This window comes from Amia ocellicauda, chromosome 3, assembly GCF_036373705.1.
Source record: "Amia ocellicauda isolate fAmiCal2 chromosome 3, fAmiCal2.hap1, whole genome shotgun sequence".
Lineage (NCBI taxonomy): Eukaryota > Metazoa > Chordata > Actinopteri > Amiiformes > Amiidae > Amia > Amia ocellicauda.
Genome location: NC_089852.1, coordinates 26,579,321 through 26,600,806, shown reverse-complemented (window position 1 = coordinate 26,600,806; position 21,486 = coordinate 26,579,321). Strand labels below are relative to the sequence as shown.

Here is a 21,486-nt window from a genome sequence, read left to right as displayed (position 1 = left end):
AGCTCACCTTTAATATACTGCCTTTTTAAAGGCACTCAGATAAATTGCAATTATCTCTGTACATACGGAATCAACGCTAGATAGACCCTGGGTGAGGAGATTGTAGCTAGGGAGTATCCAATCTTGTGGAATTACTTAATAATATACCTTTGTAACCGATACTATGGATCCATATTAATTAAGGATAATAAAGCCATTCTACAAACCTTTTCAACCCAGAAGACAAACACAAATATTTTCTCAGCAATGGAGTTACCACACTAATTCCCTTCCTAACTCGCAATTAAACTAATGCAAAGATCGCTACTGGCGATACAATTGATCGGCAAATAAAGACCATGTTTCTCGTTAAGGTACTGGATTTAATTAAAATGATGTTAGTCTGTTCATTTTGCAACAAAGCGTGCAATAAGGGCTGTCTGAGCTTGTAAGCTGCCATCGTGGGTTTGTCCTAATTTTTTTTTAAGCTCTAATTGAATTATCAACACACAAGTCGAGAAAAAAAAAAGAAAGAAGATGAAAAGCATGAATTGTCTTGTCAGACTGCGCTACAGGACAGTATGGATCAACTGACAATGCACCCAGCACTAATAACACAGAGACACTGATGTTATAGTTTACACTCTAAAATTAGGATTTAGAACAAAAGGGAGTTTTTGATCATTTTAGTTACTGTTTCTCTATCTTTTGGGGCACACAGACTATTCTCTCCATCTTTAAGCCCCATAATTAAGATACAGTAAGGGGGAATGATCAGAAAATGAACCCAGAAGTATTTCAAACAATCTCACATTTACTTTAAGATTGATTTACTTAATTAATATGAGGGGTGATAGAGCTGGGCAATATGACTTAAAAATAACATCTCTATATTTTTAGAAGTTTGGGCGATACACGATATATATATCTCGATATTTCTTGTTTTTATCCAATCAAAACACAAAATAAGACCAAAGACATTCAAACTATTTTACAAAGTATTTCGTTAATCCTTCAATAAGCAAAACTAACAAATACTACATGCAGGATGTCATGGTAAATATATGCAGAATGCAACACATTACAGGGCAAGTGTTGTGTGATTACTATTACGTGTGTTATGTTGTTATGGGATATATATATATATATATATATATATATATATATATATATATATATATATATATACACACACATTTGTTTAAAAATAGCTGGCGTTACAATAGTTTTAATAAATCTTAAATGCGGGGTGCCTTATCCCAGGGATTTTATATAGAACAATTATCCGTATTATATTAGGATGGTACAGCAGCTCCCGTCTAAAAACAGTCCATATTCACCGATGTCTCAAAAATTATTTATTAGAGAAAAAGTGAACATCATAATAGTTACGCGTTTCGACTTATCTTCCTCAGAGCACATATATACATATACACATTATGATTTACTGTCACATAACAACAATAACACCAGTAATACTGATCACGCAACACATGCGCTGTAAAGGTCCAGATTCAGGGAGATTTAGCACAGCCGGGTTTATAGTGGCGCATTAACATCTGCTAGAAATAGTTAATGTTGAACCACTTCACCATCTTAATAAAAATAAAATGATACTTTCTGCATGTATTTGCATTGCTTTCCAATTTATTAAAATGCAAACAAACGTTATTATTAATTTTATACAAATGATATCAGTCTAAATTAGCGGGGGTGGGGGTGCCTGCAGATCGAGTTCAGCCCGGCGACGAGAGCGGGGCGCAGCGTGTGCGCTTGCGCACTAAAGTATCTCTTGGTTGTGTTGGTTATTGTGTGTCGGGTCTCTCTGCTCATGTGTGTCTGTGTTTCTGATGCTCATTTCTTGCCGCATCCGACACGTGTGGAAGAACCGGAAGAACGCAAAGCGTCCTAATGACGAAAAATACTGCCGTAAAGATTGCAATTTGCGAAACTACGATATAAACGATATAGCATAATATGAAACGATAGATGTTTTTCTATCGTCATACGATATATATCGTCATATCGCACAGCCCTAAGGGGTGATAAGATCTTGCTTTATCGATCCCCAAACCAGTGCCTATTTGGGTGGGTGGTTTGAAGTGTTTTTATCGTCAACTAATGTACAGGTTTCAGAAAACAAATGGTCTCCAGAATTCTCTGTGGGCATCTGTGGGCAGCTTGCTCATCTGGTGAATCAAGAGTGGAGTGGACAGCTTGCCTCCAGAGAAAAGAAGAAGCACCAAAAATATCATAAGCACTAAAACTGCAAGTAATTTTAAGGTGGTACATTAGTGTCGCAAGGGTTCTTTGGAATTGTTCCCGGCCAATTGATCCATTTCCAGACCCTCTAAGATACAGGATAATTGGCAAGAAAGGTAACAATACAATCTTGAGAGCAGATTCCTGTTCAATCCCTGCATTGATAAAAGTGAGAGCAGAGCAGACATGGACCAGTAACTGCTTTTACCTTCATAAAAATACAGGCTGCCATAGCCACAAGTAAAGAATAAAATTCAAAATGAATCATTCGGATTATGATATGGAAGGGGATATGAGTGCCTGCTTACTTCAGGATACCTTAATTCCGGTAAGAATACTTTAGATGCAATGTAAAGTGACTCACTACTTCGTTTGGACTCTGGATCCTATTTGTCACTGCCCTGAGCTGGTAATGCAAAATGGGTTCAGGCTTGTGATACGACAAATAATCCCTGCAAAAACACAAGACAGTGGACTGGGAGGTGGAGCAGAGCTGGGCTCATTCCAAACTGTATGCCACAGGTCAAACTGGGAGCTCTGGAGGCAGAGCAGATCTGTCCCTGGGAGCACTGGACCCAGAGATCTGGCAATTCTTCTGTTTTAGTTTTTACTTCCCTGCTCCTCCCTTTCAGCAGAATTATTTTATTTGCTTTGTAATAGTGTCCTTCCCTCATCCCTGCACTCTTTCAATGTCTCTAATCCCATAATCTCAGTTTAATTCTCCACCAAGACAACCCTAACATCATCAGAAGGCTCCACCCAGCACCCCAACTACACAACCTCACCGGAGAAAGAGTGTGACTCTAAAATCAACTACAAATGTACCAAGAATGTATTAAAAAAAAACATGTGATTTTTTTCCCACACAAATATATGCATGTAATACACACATAAGAATGTATACTATGTTTTTCGGTTCCTCATTTGTTAGTGTGTCATTGAATAATGAATGAATGCATGCATGAATGAACGAACAAAGGACTGTGTGAATGAATGAATGAATTAATGAACAGAAGGTAGGAAAACTCCTTTAGGTGTCTCAGTTCGGTTTTATAGTGACTGACAGGGGCATCTGTTCAATACGGCTTCCAAAACGGTCCATCCCTGTACCTGTTTACAGTGCTAAAGTTTACACTTCCCTGTAAGCATTGTTCCTGTCAATTAAATCCGGCACAGCTTGTTGAATGGCTGTAGGCTATTACTGTGGGCTGGATTGTGCCAGTAAGGATTAGTGATATTTTGCAAACAAAAATTACAAAATGACAAAATGCAATTGATGATTTACAGTGCTTTTTTTATGTGCTCCAACAATGGAGATTACCAAAGGGGAATTCAAAACAGCAAATAATGGCAATTTGAATGTTTCCTTTCATGGGTTTGTAACTGTTCAATTCGTTTATTTTTTTATACATGTCTTCTAGGAAAGGCTTTTATGAGAGCATATGTCCAAGCACACCCCTTCAATCAAAGGGTTAAACTATACATACAGAGTTTAAAGCCTAATCCAATTCTAGGGAATTGATGTTAGATTTATGCCTGGATTAAGCACAGTCAGAATAAAGGAAAAATTCAAATTGGAATCTTACTTACAGAGTCATAAGCTGCTTTATTTATTCATTTTATTTTGTATGAACTATTAACAGCCTGTCAGTGTTTAGCATACTTGTGATAAAATAAATCCCAGCATTTTTACACACAAGCTGTATTCTTTAAATTATTGTGGAAGGATATGAGAGTCAAATGGGGCACAAAGTAACAGATGGCTGTTGTACATCCCCTCTGCCTACTATAAAACAAAACAAAATTGGAATCTCAAACCATATACAGATATATATACAAAACATGCCATTTGTCCAGTGTAGTCAGACTTGGTCCAGATTCAAACCCCAGGCACATGAAGCACCCTGAACACCACATCAGTCTAAATCTTACTATGTTTACACTACGTCTTTTCATGTTTCTTAAGTAAGAAAATTATGTTGTTTTTCTCTCACTCCACCTGCTTAATCAGAGAGAGAGCCACACCTCTGGGCATGAGAGGCACATGGAGTCACCTCATTCTTCCAGCCCTGTCAGATAGCCATGAAAAGACTGACAATGGCTGAGGTACCCTGTTTAATATTGATCAAACTTCAAATATTGTTTTTTCTCCTATTGCTCACAATACAGTCAGTGAGCTATCCGGACACTGTCAATGATTTTGATGGAAAGCTGCCAGTTCCAGAGATTATTGCAATCCAGACACAGTAGTATATAGCCAGACAACACCAGTATGCACCTACCTGTGATGTTTCCTGATAGTATGAGCAAGGCATCACAAGACAGATCAGGAACTGCCCCCGAGATTACAGTAATCCAAATAATAAGTACCTGCAAACCAAGAAAAGAGAGACAGAGAGAGGCACAGAAAGAATTAATCTTTTTTTATCCAGACTTGGGTTAAAACACTTGAAAAAGTAACCCTCAGTTTAAGGTTTATGGAGATTTCTGGAGTGCTTTGGAGTTAGAAATTATTATATACAGACAAATGGAAAAAACAAACATTTCTTATAAGAGCTATAAAGGATTCCACTAGCAATTTATAAAGCACAGCGAGGTAATCTATTTAAATATTGATTATGGAGCCAAAGCCCAATTTTTAATTTTCTGTGTCCAAATCTGAACTGAATCACTGCAGGCTGAAGCTGCATTTGTTTTCCCATGCGGGGTTTTCTCTCTCTACTGTTGCAAAACTTGCCACCTCGTGTTGTAGCAGCTAACTGTCGTACAGAGTGTCCTGCTGAACAGAATTTATATTATTCACAATGAGCTGTAATTTCACACCTCCAATTTGTACAAACAACAATGACAGTTTAAACTGCGGCAGAGGCATGCCTAATGCTTTTTAAATTCAGTCATACAATATCTAAAATACATTCTAAAAATTGTTAGCCTATTTTGACTATATATGCAGTACATATTTTGTGGAGTGAATCGGTCTCCCCCAGAAAAATCTATGCTGATTAATATTTTCTCAATCTGTTCTATTATTGCTGTGCACACTCACACTGTGTGAGATTTATGGTAAGAGAGGTCTAATAGCTAAGGTTGTAAAAGCAACAGGTGATACTTGGGGCAGAAGTAAATTAAAAGTATAATTGTTTTGCCAACTGCAGTGTTTTCAGGCATAATCGTGCTGGCCATTATAGCATATCACTGTGCAGCTGAAGTAATTTCTAGTCATTTATATTTTTCCTCTTCGTGCATTCTGTCAGACTCCAAATGGTGTCAACTTTACAAGTCAACTCTGGCAATTTATTACTGGAAATGGTAATTGTATTTTTACAGCGGTCAATGATCATGTTCACTCAGTACCAACCACTGAGGAACGTAAAATAAATCTCTTGTAATACTTCTATCAAACTGTTTGCTAAGGTGTGTGGAGACGCATGCGGATGATTGATTAACACTAATGTTCAACTCCGATCTCCCTGTGCGTGCCAGAGTAATAATAACCTGCAATCGGTGTACAATCAGTACATTTGACATTGTTATATTTTATGCTGCCCCCCTTTTATTTGCAGAATTTCAGCAGTTATTGTTCTGCAGTAAACTAAGATCCGGAGTGGGATAACACTCCCTCCGTTATTATATTAATTGAAATGTAATGCTTGTTTCTACATCAAGAGCATCAAACACAAGCCAAATGTTCTGGCCCCAGGGAGCTTGTTCTAATTTGGGTTTCAGCAGCAAAATAGTAATTAAAAAGTATCTCTCTTTTCCTGAGGAAATAAACATGCTGGCAAGCCTCTGTGCATGAACCCAGTGTTACACCCAAGTGAAGAAGCATCTCTCCAAATGTTCCGCAATGGAATACAAGGAAGACAATTCTCCCTTTCCTGCAGCTGAGACAGAAATGACTATTCATATGGAGCATTCTTTACAGCTTTTTCCAATTCAGCTGGATTTCTTTTACACATCTCCGCGAAGGGAATTAGATAAGTGACAGCCCAGCATTTCCAAAAAGGCTGCAGTATGCTCTGCGTTAACTCCGACTTTCTGAAAGAAGCCACGAATCTGTATAAAATGTATTATATCTCAGTAGTGTTAATTGAATCTTCAATGCAGGGAGTAACTAAAAAGTAATTGAAAGATAGTATGCTGCATCCTCTTCACAGTATTTTCATTAGTAGTAGTAGCAGCAGCAGCAGCAGCGAAATATACAGTTAGGAGTATCCACCCCAATATACCTGCCTTAAGACAGGCGGACATAACTGCTCATGGTCTAAATTCTTTGCATTATATTTGTGCATTGGACGTAATGGGGGCCTGGAGGGGTATTACAGACTGGACAGTTTATCTGATAATCTCTCCACAACTCGAGTTGAGCAGACTGGCCAGCACACCACACATCTGAGTTTCCTCCCAAGAAGGCAGACAGCATGTCTTGACCTGAAGTTTTGCGGACGCAGTAATGACTTGGGTATTCCCTGCTGAACACACGACAGGTCACCAAGGAGATTTCTAGGAGTTCTTGAGACAGAAAGGCAAAGAGCTGCAGAAGTGGGGACCATAATGTGATTCCAATACCCCAAGGATGGGCTAGAACACACATCAGCTTCTGGGTGGCATACATAAATCAAATGAAGCTGTTTGCCTCTCACTCAGGCGCTGTTCACAAGGAGTTAATGCTGATTAAGACATGAGTAAATGCAGTAAATGCTTCATTATGATATAATTTTGATACAAAACACCTAATACGTTCTTTCACATCTTACAAAATGTAGTATGACCACCCACCTCATAAATTATCCTTCAGCAGCAAGGTAAGCCAAACAGTTTATGGTACATGCTCATCAGCTGTGCTCATCCAAATCCTGGCTGTTTGGATTTAGAGAAGCCGTTAAACAATATATTTATTATTGGAATATTACACTGTTCTAGAATCCTTAAATCCACACTCTAAGCTGACACATTTAAGTACAGGGATAAGCCACTGCAATTTACAGCACAAGGGGATTCCCACTGGATTTAATGCAGTAGCTATTTGCTGTTGGGTAGTTGCAGATTAACTGCTGTGCATGTTACACAGTGATAGACTAAAACCAGTTTGTAATCTCCTTCATCCTCACAGAGTCCTGGTCGTTTGAACCGTACAGGTAATTCTCCAATGTAAGTCAGTTTGGGACCCTCACTGCTGAGGAAACGGTCCGTAATCTCCAAGAAATCCCAGTGTGTTTTTGGAAGCAGAGATGTGGGCAGGATGTGGGCTATAACATGGCTCATATCACAGGACCACCCTCTGTGGGGCAATGCTAATTCCCCACCCATGGTAGCTACTGGGTTGCATGTCAGAAACCCCACACTGACTTACAAAACATTCCTACAGTACAACAGACAGTACAGTTGCAGTTGCCCCACTATCCTGTAATTTGTCCTCTAAAGAAAGGGGACTGCTCCTTTTGAATGAGTCCCCCCCAATCAGGGTCCCACTCCAGTAATGGAGTGCAGTGGGCAATTGTTCAGAGTTAATGTGAGGGAACAAACACCTTGGGTTTTAGATTCACAGATATACACACAACATGGATCTGCCATAAAACTGTGCGGAAAGATGTTAAGCATAACTACTAAAAGCTGCTCGGGCTGAGGACATAAATGACTGCATCATAAATTGTCAGGGGGGAGTATTTTCTTCCATTGGTTTTCAGTTCTGGCTGCACCATTGTGGGTAATAATAACTTTATAATTGATTAATTCCTCAATGTGATCAGTATTTACATGATTAGCGCAAAGACATTGCCGTTTTGCAAAAAATTAAGCATTCAGAGCCGAATGGTGCCAGGATATACAACAACGAGAGCAACAGCAAAATGTATATTTTTGAAAGCAAAATGCTTCTGTTATACTTCTTAGTAAATCGGGTAAGCCAACAATGCCCTGGGTAAATCAAAATAAGAGAAACAAGACTTCTAAGGCAATCCATTTTTCACCATGGCATTAATAAAATGCATACGTAATTGCAGTAGGCACAATGCTGACAAAGCGTTTATATTTGTGAAGGCTGGGAGAGATTATAGTTACTGAGCTGGAAACAATCTAGTGGCAGAAGTGACTTTGGTTCCCTTCAAAAGAAAATGTCAAAAAACAAGAAAAAAATGTATATGAGTGCCATTAAGTTTGCAGTGGGCGACACATTCGTTTTCGCTTGGTATGCTTTTGCAGAAGTGCTGTAGAACATGGAACCACAGAAAGCTCTCCTGTTTTAATTAAGGGTAGGGATCATGGCCTAAGGCTTTTCAGGAACTTTTTTCTACAACTTTCAATTTTAATTTGATCACAACCAGAAAGACCCAGAAAATGTTGATGGCCATTTTGGTTATTTATTGCAACGACATTAACGCAGAACACATATTTTAACAATCTGTGCCTTAGACTTAAACGACTGTTTCCAATATGAGTAAGGACCCCTCTCTTGCTCTATGTAATGCGATTACAATTATTTAGTTTTGAAAATTTACTGGGGACTCTAACCCTAGCCTATCACAGAAGGTAACCTTGTTAACATATATGTCAAAATACTACTTTAAAATACCAACACTACATGCATCGAATTTTACCTGCAGTCACATCTAAACCTAATTATAGTCAGTCCAAAATTTAATCCAAAAACCAATCCGAACTCTACAATACTAATGTTCCACACAGGATTAGGGTTCATGTCTGCAGTTAATTCCTGGAAACTCTTGGACAATCCTAGAGGTTTAGTAACCCCTGTAAATGCACACATCAAGTAAAGTAAATAGTACCAGTACCAGCCCTTGGAAATCCCATCAATATAAATTGCATCGCTGAGGTGCAAGCACAATCGGTTATACAAGCTTATATATGGTTGACAGGCCTCGAAGAGCAACAGCCATTGTCTGTTAATTAGGTGCTATTTATTTTTCAACCTTAAACTCCTCAGCAGACTATGTGGAGAATCTCAGTCTCATGGGGGGGGGCATTCAAGCTGTCATCTCTAAAACTATGTCTTGTATAAAAAAACAAAATAAAAAAACCCAACAATGACCAAAATCATCTCTGTTGTCCTTGGGATTCTAAAGACCAGAAGTCTGGGAAATGGGTTTGTTTATATTAAGTTAAATGTTCCCATGTCGAGTGTGTCGAGAGCGGTTTATGACCACAAGTTGTCTGTCAATTCCCTATCATATCTGCCTTGTAATTTTGGAAGCCCACCAAGTTTAACGTGCAGAGTGTCCAAAGATCAGGCCTGGGGGTTAAAGCTAGTCTAGTGGAAACTGCAGTTTAAAATACTGATGGGTCCCCATTGCTGATCTAAACCTCAATCTTAAAGCTTTTGAGATAATTCAGTTCCAGATATCACCGGGCCTAATATATAACCTATATTACCCCAGGCAAAGAGAAATTCCATCCATCTACTGGTAACGAGAGAGTCCATTTACAATGGTTATCTGTTCTGTCAGTTCCATTTAGTTTCAAATTGAATTACCTCACTAAATATAAAATATTTTAGTTGCCAGCAGAACAGGGGGAACCAGAGTACCATAAAACATTAAATGGCTTTTTTTATGTATTTATTTTTTTAGGCCAAATGTTTTGAAGAGCATTAATGTATTATCTTGGCTTTGGTAAGATACCCTGGATACTAACAAGAGACAAAGGGTTGGGGGAGGGGAAGCCTACAAAATATTGTTTCAATTTGGCTGCATTTATCTATAATATATTGTTGCTGCCATCTTCGCCCCAAACTGAGAAGTTCAAAGTATTGGGACCATGTGTCAGCCTTAATCTCCCAAAGCTGTTTCAGCCTGTTGAGACACAGCACATTAATAACCCCATTCAAAATCATTTTTTTGTAAGGATGAAGTCAGGCACAGTCGGTCTCGTTCAATAAGTGACTTAGTCTCAAATTTAATAAAAGAAAAAGAGCAATGTAAAATATCAGTTAAATGGTAAGGGATTTGGAAGGACGTCTAGTGTATGATTCCACTCCTAGCATTCTCATTTTTTTTAATCTCAAGAGGCTAACCTCACTTCGTAAGCCTGACAATCGACATGGAAAGGGCTTTGAGAATAAACAGATCTGCTATGCCTACTATACCCTGTTAGCTATCAGGATTTGACATGCCGCAGCTAGGGCGTGGGTTTTAACGGGTGACTGGGCGCAGCCTGGGAGAAGCTCTCGGACTGTCGTGTTCGAAGGACTGAATGTTGAACAGTGTGAATTCACGATTTCTCATCTTGCATGTTTGGCATTTCAGCAAATGGTCATGCTTTTTCTTGTTTGCTTTTTGCCACGGAATGTACTGTCCCTCTTAGAAACAGAGACGGGAGCCGCAGCACAATTCCCAGTCATCTCTTATCTGTGCAAAGCTAAGAATGAAAGCCTACTGTAGCAACAGCTCCTTACCTGCTGGTACCTACAGCGGACACCTTTTTTCCATGTTGTAGCTTGGATTAAGAAGGTAACATAATGTGATAGGAAATGCAGTAAATGTGATTAAAAATATATATATGACCATGACCAACACTGAACTCTCCCCCTGTATCATCAGGATGATGGCTGATACAGTAGCCTAAGTACAATTCTAAACGTATCCTATATTTCTGTTTAATTCACACAAGTAATTGCTGTTTTTGACTGGATCCACTGCAGACACCAAAAACCTGATCCAAGAGAGCAAGGCTGTAACCTTCCAGAGAGATCAAAATACCCTCTGTGTTACTGCCCTCTCGCTTACTAATGTGGAGAATTATTTAACTACATAGAGTAACAAAATATATATAACCCTCAGACAAAGGCGACCGAAAGGTTGGAAACAATTGGAAACCATTCAGGATTACATGACAAACACCTGTCAGAATAAGCCGTGTTGATAAGGTCAGCTGCATTGCACTATGGGTAAAAGCTGTGAAATGAATCAGGTAGGTTACACATGGAGTGATCAATGTATGGCTTTTGTATTCTACAAATCATAACTGATACACATAATAGGTTACACACTTCTTAGGATGCCATAGAAAGTCAAGGCCTAACAATGCAATGAAACTCTCCAAATGATCTGTCTTTCTGTTCCCGAATAATCAATGCTTTGAAAAATGAGTAATGCAAGCAAGACTACTAATCCATGAACTCCTTCTCATTCCTGGGCCATCACTTATAAAGCAACCGTGTTTATTTTTAAGGAAATATGATGGCATTCACAGTACACTATGGAAATTACCTGTGAAAAATGTATTTTAAGATTTAAATATTGTATATATATATATATATATATATATATATATATATATATATATATATATACAGTGAAGGGAAAAAAGTATTTGATCCCCTGCTGATTTTGTACGTTTGCCCACTGACAAAGAAATGATCAGTCTATAATTTTAATGGTAGGTGTATTTTAACAGTGAGAGACAGAATAACAACAAAATCCAGAAAAACGCATTTCAAAAAAGTTATAAATTGATTTGCATGTTAATGAGTGAAATAAGTATTTCATCCCCCATCAATCAGCAAGATTTCTGGCTCCCAGGTGTCTTTTATACAGGTAACGAGCTGAGATTAGGAGCACTCTCTTAAAGGGAGTGCTCCTAATCTCAGCTCGTTACCTGTATAAAAGACACCTATCCACAGAAGCAATCAATCAGATTCCAAACTCTCCACCATGGCCAAGACCAAAGAGCTGTCCAAGGATGTCAGGGACAAGATTGTAGACCTACACAAGGCTGGAATGGGCTACAAGACCATCGCCAAGCAGCTTGGTGAGAAGGTGACAACAGCTGGTGCGATTATTCGCAAATGGAAGAAACACAAAATAACTGTCAGTCTCCCTCAGTCTGGGGCTCCAGGCAAGATCTCACCTCGTGGAGTTTCAATGATCATGAGAACAGTGAGGAATCAGCCCAGAATTACACTGGAGGATCTTGTTAATGATCTCAAGGCAGCTGGGACCATAGTCACCAAGAAAACAATTGGTAACACACTACGCCGTGACGGACTGAAATCCTGCAACGCCCGCAAGGTCCCCCTGCTCAAGAAAGCACATGTACAGGCCCGTCTGAAGTTTGCCAACATCTGAATGATTCAGAGGAGAACTGGGTGAAAGTGTTGTGGTCAGATGAGACCAAAATCGAGCTCTTTGGCATCAACTCAACTCGCCGTGTTTGGAGGAGGAGGAATGACCCCAAGAACACCATCCCCACCGTCAAACATGGAGGTGGAAACATTATGCTTTGTGGGTGTTTTTCTGCTAAGGGGACAGGACAACTGCACCGCATCAAAGGGACGATGGACGGGGCCATGTACCGTCAAATCTTGGGTGAGAACCTCCTTCCCTCAGCCAGGGCATTGAAAATGGGTCGTGTTTGGGTATTCCAGCATGACAATGACCCAAAACACACAGCTAAGGCAACATAGGAGTGGCTCAAGAAGAAGCACATTAAGGTCCTGCAGTGGCCTAGCCAGTCTCCAGACCTTAATCCCATAGAAAATCTGTTGAGGGAGCTGAAGGTTCGAGTTGCCAAACGTCAGCCTCGAAACCTTAATCACTTGGAGAGGATCTGCAAAGAGGAGTGGGACAAAATCCCTCCTGAGATGTGTGCAAACCTGGTGGCCAACTACAAGAAACGTCTGACCTCTGTGATTACCAACAAGGGTTTTGCCACCAAGTACTAAGTCGAAGGGGTCAAATACTTATTTCCCTCATTAACATGCAAATCAATTTATACATTTTTTGAAATGCGTTTTTTCTGGATTTTTTTGTTGTTATTCTGTCTCTCACTGTTAAAATACACCTACCATTGCAGTTAAATTTTTTTATTTCTTAGCAGATGCCCTTATCGGTGGTGACAGCCAGGGGTGTTGCAAGGGGGTAAGCATCCTAGGCATCCTAGGCCCTGGGCTGATGGGGGCCCCCCAAATTGGAAAGGAAACCCCCCCCGCTCTCAGGGAAAAAAGCTCTGCCGCACTCCCCCCCACTCTCACGGGAGAAAACTCCGCCGCAACCCCCCCCCCGGTTTCACCATCAGGATTTATTTTGCCTGGGGCCCCCACATAACCTAGAATCACCTCTGGTGACAGCCTTACCTGGGAATAGTCACTTGTACCCAAGCCATTACTTAGTTAGTTATGCTATATCTGTTGTTATTTCCTTATTTTAACTTCCCTGATTACAACTGAATGAATCGGAGCCTTCAGGGTTGTTTTGGCTTGTTTTTCTTTCTCTTCCACCTAACAAAACAAGGCCGGACTGCGAGTACTGACAGAGATAAAAGCTGAACGCCTGGCTATAGGGCTTTTCTTCTGTCTTTGCTCCTTAGAAATGAACATCTGAACTTGGGAGAGCTGGTTAAGAAATAACAAGAAAAAGATAAACAAAGACAAACTGGTGAAGTTTGCTTCATTTGGTCTCTGTGAATCCCGAGAACAAAAATGCATTTCTGGATACAGCCTGCTGTTTTAACACCTCTATCCAGTGTTGCGGACAAAAAGTAATACCTGAGGAGAGACAACACATAAGAAAGTGTGCAAGGTGATGCTCATTAGTTTCACATCCTTTGCTTGTGTCTCCTGGCCAAGTGGTTCCCAGCTGTGCATAATAAGTCAGATATAAATCTCTGAGGAGGTGGCAAAAGCTGCTGAGGAGTGTAAATACAGATCAGTGTCCAAGCTTGTGGCAAACACAGCAGAGACACCCGGGAGAAGAGAGATTACCGACAGGGAGGATCGTTAATTCAAATCAAGGGAAAAGGGGGGGGGGGGAGTCAAACAGAGTGAGATCAAAGCGGAAGGGTGGGTGGAAACAGGGGGAGGACCGTCAGTAATTAATATACTTATCTTGCCATTATTCATGGCTAGTCTGAGGGAAGCACTTGACACAAATATGGCTGACTTTGGAGTGGCTGCTAAATTTGGAGATGCTGTAGCCATATAGAGTATTGTGACCAGTAATGAAGGTAACACCCAGAAAAGGTGTGAGACTGGAAGAACACTGTCAGAACACCTTTCAGAACAAATTTTCCTGGGTTTCTAGGTCTTCTTCAAATGAAAGCTACTTGTTTATTCTTGAACTCTGACATCTTGTGCTCATATCACCGCGGAGAAATAAGCAAACACTGTTTTCAGCAAATATATCAGGCCTATCAAACAATGTCGTCAGTCCAACTAGAAATATGCAAAATGCATGACAGAGAAAAATCTAAAGTAAACTGAAAATTCTTCACGCTTTTATGTTTTGGGTTTTAGAAAGCATGCCACAGTGATGCATGCTTTGTTGATTCAGGACTCCCAGTTGACTTATGAACAATGAACAATTCAGTCACATTAATACATCTTTCCCCCACTAGGACTTACTGCTGAGAGATGTCCCAACACAAACTCAGAGTCCAGGAACTTACACACTTGCATCTCAACATTCAAGCCCCTTTGCAGTCAATCATTATTACAAGATATCACATTATTTTTTTACATTTACCCATTAATACAGCTGAGCATTTACTGGAGACCTTGCTCAAGGGTACAACAGCAGTGCCACCAGGGATTGAACCCATGACCCTGTGCGCCACACTACTGCCCTAATTTGGGATAACATTAGTTGCAGACTGTTCTTCACCCCATTTCAGGTTGGATTGAAACACTTTAAAATAAATTGCACTGTAGTCTGGGGATCCAGTCACTGAAACAGAAACTGAGCTGATGAGAGCTAAGGGGTAGAGAGAAGTTTGCAACAAAAAAGAAACTTTGCAAAGAAGGTGTCCGTACAACTCACATCCAAACGGTGACTATTTGGTTATTACTACTTAAGGAAGAAACACTTCAACTACAGCTGTAGTGGAGTGATAGAGGTCTGAGTCCCAATATAACCAGGTAACTGTCACACACAGTAGAGCAATGGGTCTTATTTATACACATTGGTCACTGCTTTGTTTCATTCCAGCTGAGGCTTGTTTAACTGTTTTGGTTCTTCTCAAGAAGGGCGTTATTGACAATACACTTGACCTTGATAACTACAGTGCGGAACATTTTATTGCAGGGTATTAAATATGATTAATACAAGAAATGACACGGCTTGCGGTGTGGGCAGTAACAGGGAAGATAATATTCTTTCTTTATGACTGCCATTACACAGCTTTTCTGTCATGTATTTAATTACTTTGAGGCACTTGAGCTCGTTATATTGAAATTGTAGTATTACAGTCATGGAGTGGCTGAACGACACCAGTCTCCTACTTCAACTTATTAGACACTTCTGCTGTATTCTGCATGCTTTTATCTTTCTTCAGAAGCTGTTACAAGGTAAACTAAATCGACCAGCAACTCGTAGAAACTGGTGTGAAGAAACATAAATCTATATGTCTCTTTGGGAGATTTCAGATTAAAAAAAACTGTAGGAGTTTCACTGAGCCTTTCAGTATTTATTTAAACTTGAATATAAATGTAAATGGTTTTATCTGGGGATGCAAATCTTGCATTAATGATACACATTAGACCAGCAGAATCATTGACCAAGTTCTCCTCTCATGTTTAACCTGAATCTTGAGTGGCTTTTTTTGTCACTTAAGAACAGAAATAGCCTGTAGTGAAAGATGGAAGAAGCCCAAGATTAAAGCAAGTGCTGCTAAATAATATGTCACAAAACAAAAGAAAATAAAAAACGAGCCATTCCCTTATTATCGCCAATGGGTGGGCAGAAATATTTTAGGTCTAGTTTGAGCTTTCCCGCTTTTTGGGTATTTATTTTACTTGTGATTTCAAACAAGATCGCATAGAAATGGAAGGACTTTGCCACAGATCACTTTCACTCAGCTCAGAGTTGTAAAATTGCCAGTGCATCATGGGAAGACAGTGTTTATAGCCTGCGCACCGAGCCTATCGAGCATCTGGTGCGTGGTTTTCCACAGTCTGCTGTAAAAGTCTAAATGAAATGCCATTACTGCCAAGCAAACTCAGGGGCTCCAGTGAGAAAGGCTTCAAAAGGAACATCTGAAAGAAATCATAGTGATAAAGAAGATTGAGTCTGCAGGTGAACGATAGGGATCTGATAGCAAATTATCCAGGTGAGGTCCTCTTTAATAAATATGGTCGACTTATTTACCCATAATAATAATAATAATAATAATAATAATAATAATAATAATAATAATAATAATAATAATAATAATAATAATAATAATTTATTATATTATTTATTAACAACAACAAATGATTGGCTAAATTCATAGAAATCAATCTAATTTAACCAACTGATATTAGTGAAATCAATGTAAAAGGCTGCCATTGTGTATTGCACAGTTTAACATAGAACTTTAAATATGCATATTGAACAGTCTTTGCAATTTTAGCAGATCTTTAGATCTTTAGAATCTTAGATTTGTCTGTCCATAATACTTTTTTCCAATCTTCCTCTGTCCAGTGTCTGTGTTCTTTTGCCCATCTTAATCTTTTATTTTTATTGGCCAGTCTGAGAAATGGCTTTTTCTTTGCAACTCTGCATCCCGGAGTCGCCTCTGCACTATTGACGTTGAGACGGGTGTTTTGCAGGTACTATTTAATGAAGCTGCCAGTTGAGGACCTGTGAGGTCTCTGTTTCTCAAACTAGACACTCTAATGTATTCGTCCTCTTACTCAGTTGTGCACCGGGGCCTCAAACTCCTCTTTCTATTCTGGTTAGAGCCAGTTTGCGCTGTTCTGTGAAGGGAGGAGTACACAGCGTTGTATGAGATCTTCAGTGTCTTGGCAATTTCTCGCATGGAATAGCCTTCATTTTTCAGAACAAGAATAGACTGATGAGTTTCAGAAGAAAGTTCTTTGTTTCTGGCCATTTTGAGCCTGTACCGAACCCACAATTGCTCCAGATACTCAACTAGTCTATAGAAGGCCAGTTTTATTGCTTCTTTAATCAGCACAACAGTTTTCAGCTGTGCTAACATAATTGCAAAAGGGTTTTCTAATGATCAATTAGCCTTTTAAAATGATAAATCTGGATTAGCAAACACAACGTGCCAGTGGAACACAGGACTGATGGTTGCTGATAATGGGCCTCTGTATGCCTATGTAGATATTCCAATACAAATCAGCCGTTTCCAGATACAATAGTCATTTACAACATTAACAATGTCTACATTGTATTTCTGATCAATTTGATATTTTAATGGACAACAAATTTGCTTTTCTTTTGAAAACAAGGACATTTCTAAGTGACCCCAAACTTTTGAACGGTAGTGCATATTTGTCAAAATCTTTGTGACTATGTTAAATGTTTTCAATAAGTAGAAACCAAAAACAAATGCCAACATTGCTAAGCAGTGTCTGTTAAAATGCATAGCCTTGGATTTCCATTTTAATAATAAGATTAATCTGAAGACATTTAAAAATGCAACGTGTTTTACATTCACTTGGCCTTCCAGTAGCAGATGAAACAATCATGTTATATTTTCAGCTCTGTTTAGGAGGTAATTAACAGCCACAAATGAATAAAAATGCTCGGACCAATTTACATGCCACAAGGATTGGTGCTCTTTGTTAATTATGAGACTGATGAAAATGCTCTACTGCAACATTGTCTACAGTGTGTCTAATATATCAACATAAAATGGCAAACTAACGAACAACAACAACACAATTTAACCCAGAATATATGCATGACCAGCTATAGAAACCTCAAACACTAGGTACATGGTTTGTCCTCTTGTGAATGCTTGCATATTTTTCCTTTAACTCCCCCCCACCCACTCTCTCTTTCCTGTTATTACACCGAAATTTTAATAAATCATCTCTCACACACACCAAATAAATTGTGTGCATACTGTACATACAGTGCCTTGCAAAAGTACCCTTCCTATGGTGTACCGTTTTGTGAAATTACAAAATGTTGCATGTACACATTTTTTGTACTTCATTTTTATTCAACACTTTAAAGGGTAAAATAAGCTACAGTAAATGTCATCAAAAACTAAGGAGAGAAAATTGAAATATGCTAATTGCATAAGTACATTGCTTCTCTGTGTGTGAAATTATCTACTGATCTACTAGAAATATGTGGACCCACTGATGTATTCCTGCAAAAACTAAATTTAATCTGTAGAGAGAAAATTGTAAATATACAATGTTTACACATGCTGTTTTGGGTGTAGATGCGAGTGACTTTAATGGTAAATGGTTTCAACAATAGGTGGAGTGAGGAGAATAACTTTGGTAGCCACTGCTAGTCCCAAATTTAGTGAAGAAATGCGATCTACGATTCAGTATTCATCTTTCAATCTGTTGCCAATACAGCCAGCTGCACCTAACCACGTCAAATTCATGGTCTATCTAGGAATGTTCTCTTTATTGCTGAGTGGAAGAACTCATGCACTACAACACTGTTTGCAAAGCACTAGACACACTGCATCAGCTGCCATTATTCGCCACTTTATTATTTACCCAATAAGAAGAACAAGACCCATTAGTTTGTTGTTTTAATAAAATGTACAATTAGTGTGTTGCAAAATCACTGAAAAAATTGTTACCTCATGTGTTCTCAAAAGTCATTCAAATGTAGGCCTACTTAAGTTATGACAGGAAATATGAGGAAATAACTAATCTACTAACATACAACTTTTTTGAAGCAATGTATTCTAACACACTGTTACCAAATCATGGTCCTGGGGACCCAATGTCCTGCTAGTTTTTGTTCTCTCAATTCTTTAATTGAACTAATAATTGGACTAATCAGAGCTTATTAATAATTTTAACCTTTGGACAAGTGAGGATAAATATAAAAGTTTATAAGGCATCAACAAGCAAAGCTACAAGGAGCAATGCCAGTATGGACCCGATTGGTAAACCAGATGGCGTGAAGCACTGTTTTGTACTTTTGTAAGTTGATAATCACTTACAAAAGTTGTTAAAACGAAAAATACACACTGTCTAGTTATTAAAATATCAAACACACTGCATGTTTCTGGAATGGTGTTCGGCTCATACAAATATGCACACACAATAATGATTTACTCGCTTTGTAACGATTAACATTTTATCTAGGTGGAAATAAACAACATTTAGCATCCATGGATGGGACGCGTTTCTCCTGTCCTCTGGCCTGCCATTCACGTATGGTTGCACATGGAGTACGCTATGCTAATCGTTACATTATTTAACGCTGCAAGTCCCAATCTGTGTGTGTGTGTGTGTGTGTGTGTGTGAGTGTGTGTGTGTGTGAGAGAGAGAGAGAGAGAGAGAGAGATGAGAGAGAGAGAGTTGGGGGGCAACTCAAATGTGAAGGATTATGTTCGCTCACAGGCACTGTGTACACATCCCCTGTCTTTCTCTAAAAGGATGAGGAAGGGGAACGAATACAAGTTTTAAAATATCTAACGCTTCAATAAACACCATTTCATATGTAACTTTGCAGAAGCTTTAAAATAATAAATCGGAAATCATCAACAGATTCTCTATAGAATTACTAAGAGCGTAAAATACACAAATGGGGTTCTTCTTTATCTATTACTATACATACTACAGTTCATAATAATATGTCGTGGTGGTAGTAGTAGTAGTAGTAGTAGTAGTAGTAGTAGTAGTAGTAGTAGTAGTAGTATGACCACGTTCATTCTTATTAGGAACCCCCTTATTAATTCATATTAGATTTTTTTTCTCCATTGGACAGAAGCAATTTGAAAGGAATACGTCAGATTCTTTTTCCTTATCAAATGGCTACACCCTGTTCCCTCACAGCCCATTCTGTTGTATTTATGAAGGACTTCAGAATGGTAAGCTGTCTGTAATAGTTTAAATCAATGTCGGGACACCTCCTCCCACATGTGGCCCAGGCGTAGAGATCCCTGTCAGGCATTCTCACCTCTTCTCTGCTGTCACTTGGACAAACGCACAGCACAGGCATTGTCAGGGATCTGGGGTGCAATTCCTCATACAGAGGCCAGTGATCCGGTGAGGGTCCCCCAGCTGACGGGCTGACAGTTGTCGGCGAATCTCCTTTCCTGTGCTCGCACGCAGGCACAGACAGTGGGTGCACTGGGGCTCAACTCGCTGCGGCTGCACTGTAACTATATTTGCATTGACTATTTACCCAGAACATCGATTTCTTGTTGTACCATGCATCCTAATGCGACACCACGAGTGACCACTCCACGCCAGCACATGAATAAACTACCCTTCCTAAACGTCAGTGACTGGGGCAAAGCTTAAGAGCACGGGCTTGGATAAACTATGAGGCTGTTATATTATAAGCAAGCATTTGCGGCGACGGGTACCTTAATGTCTGGTACAGGCGACGCTTAACAACAATCTTGAAAGGCAAACACTATTTGAACAAATGAACTTAAAATGTCAGAACTGTTTATTAACCTTTACTCTTTATTATGATGATGAATAATTACTGGAATCGCCAGTTTTCAAACATGTTTGGGGGATACAGTGGGCTGCATTAGTTTTCTAGTTTCTTCAAAAGAATATATTTCCTGATGTAATTAAAACATTCAACACATTGTACAGACATGCATGCTATGGAGCAGGATTGTGTCTAGAGCAAGAGACCCCGATCCAGCGTTTCCTTTGCGCTCCAGCCCTCTCCACAGCCGCCGCTTGGCACCGGCTGCCCGGCGCACTCACTCACCTGCAGGATCTCCATGCACAGCATTTTTCGGCCGGTGAAGGAGCAGGCGAGTCTTCCCGCAGAAAATACAGATCTCGGTCTCTTTCGTTGCCGATGCCTTTGGCCAAGTGATGTCTCTTCCTTAGGTGCGACCGGAGGAGACAAAATGTTTCACACTGTCTTTCGGAGTTAGTGTTGTATCGATTCCACACTTGGCGCGGCCATAGTGCAGTCCAGCTAATTTTGCCTGTTTCGGCACATCATCGCAAGGCTTTCTTTCTCTTTCTTTTTTTCTGACACATCAATAGTTTTTAAGAACATGTAGCCCAGAGAAACTGCAAAGGACCACTTTATACATGCGCTACATTGTGTACATGTGTACATTTAGCCCCTGTAAAGGGACGGTAAGAAGTTCAGTGCGTATCTCTTCAACGGTTATAGTTCCCTATGTTCTCTATTGGGATGGAAATGTTAGTATTATCAATTCGCACAATCACATCCCCAAAAAACAGGTGCTGGCAGGTTGATTCCTATGATGGTGTTTATTTATACAATCAGCGTAACCGGTCTCCCTGTCTAATAATACTTGAAAAGTGCTTAGCCTCACTTACCCTATCTCTGACCTACAAGCGCTTTATCTCATTTTAGAGAT

General features: G+C 39.5%; 1 protein-coding gene across 1 annotated transcript in view; it reads right to left on the bottom strand.

Annotated features, from left to right (window-relative positions):
* Nucleotides 1-20,879, bottom strand: part of crhr1 (corticotropin releasing hormone receptor 1) — a 71,408-nt gene extending 50,529 nt beyond the window's left edge. The window contains exons 1-3 of the mRNA XM_066699980.1: nucleotides 20,856-20,879; nucleotides 20,155-20,220; nucleotides 4,524-4,611 (exon numbers count right to left, since the gene is read on the bottom strand). Coding sequence (XP_066556077.1) covers nucleotides 4,524-4,611; nucleotides 20,155-20,220; nucleotides 20,856-20,879 — 178 coding nt within the window. The remainder of the gene's footprint in view (nucleotides 1-4,523; nucleotides 4,612-20,154; nucleotides 20,221-20,855) is intronic.
* Between the last annotated feature and the right edge of the window lie 607 nt (nucleotides 20,880-21,486).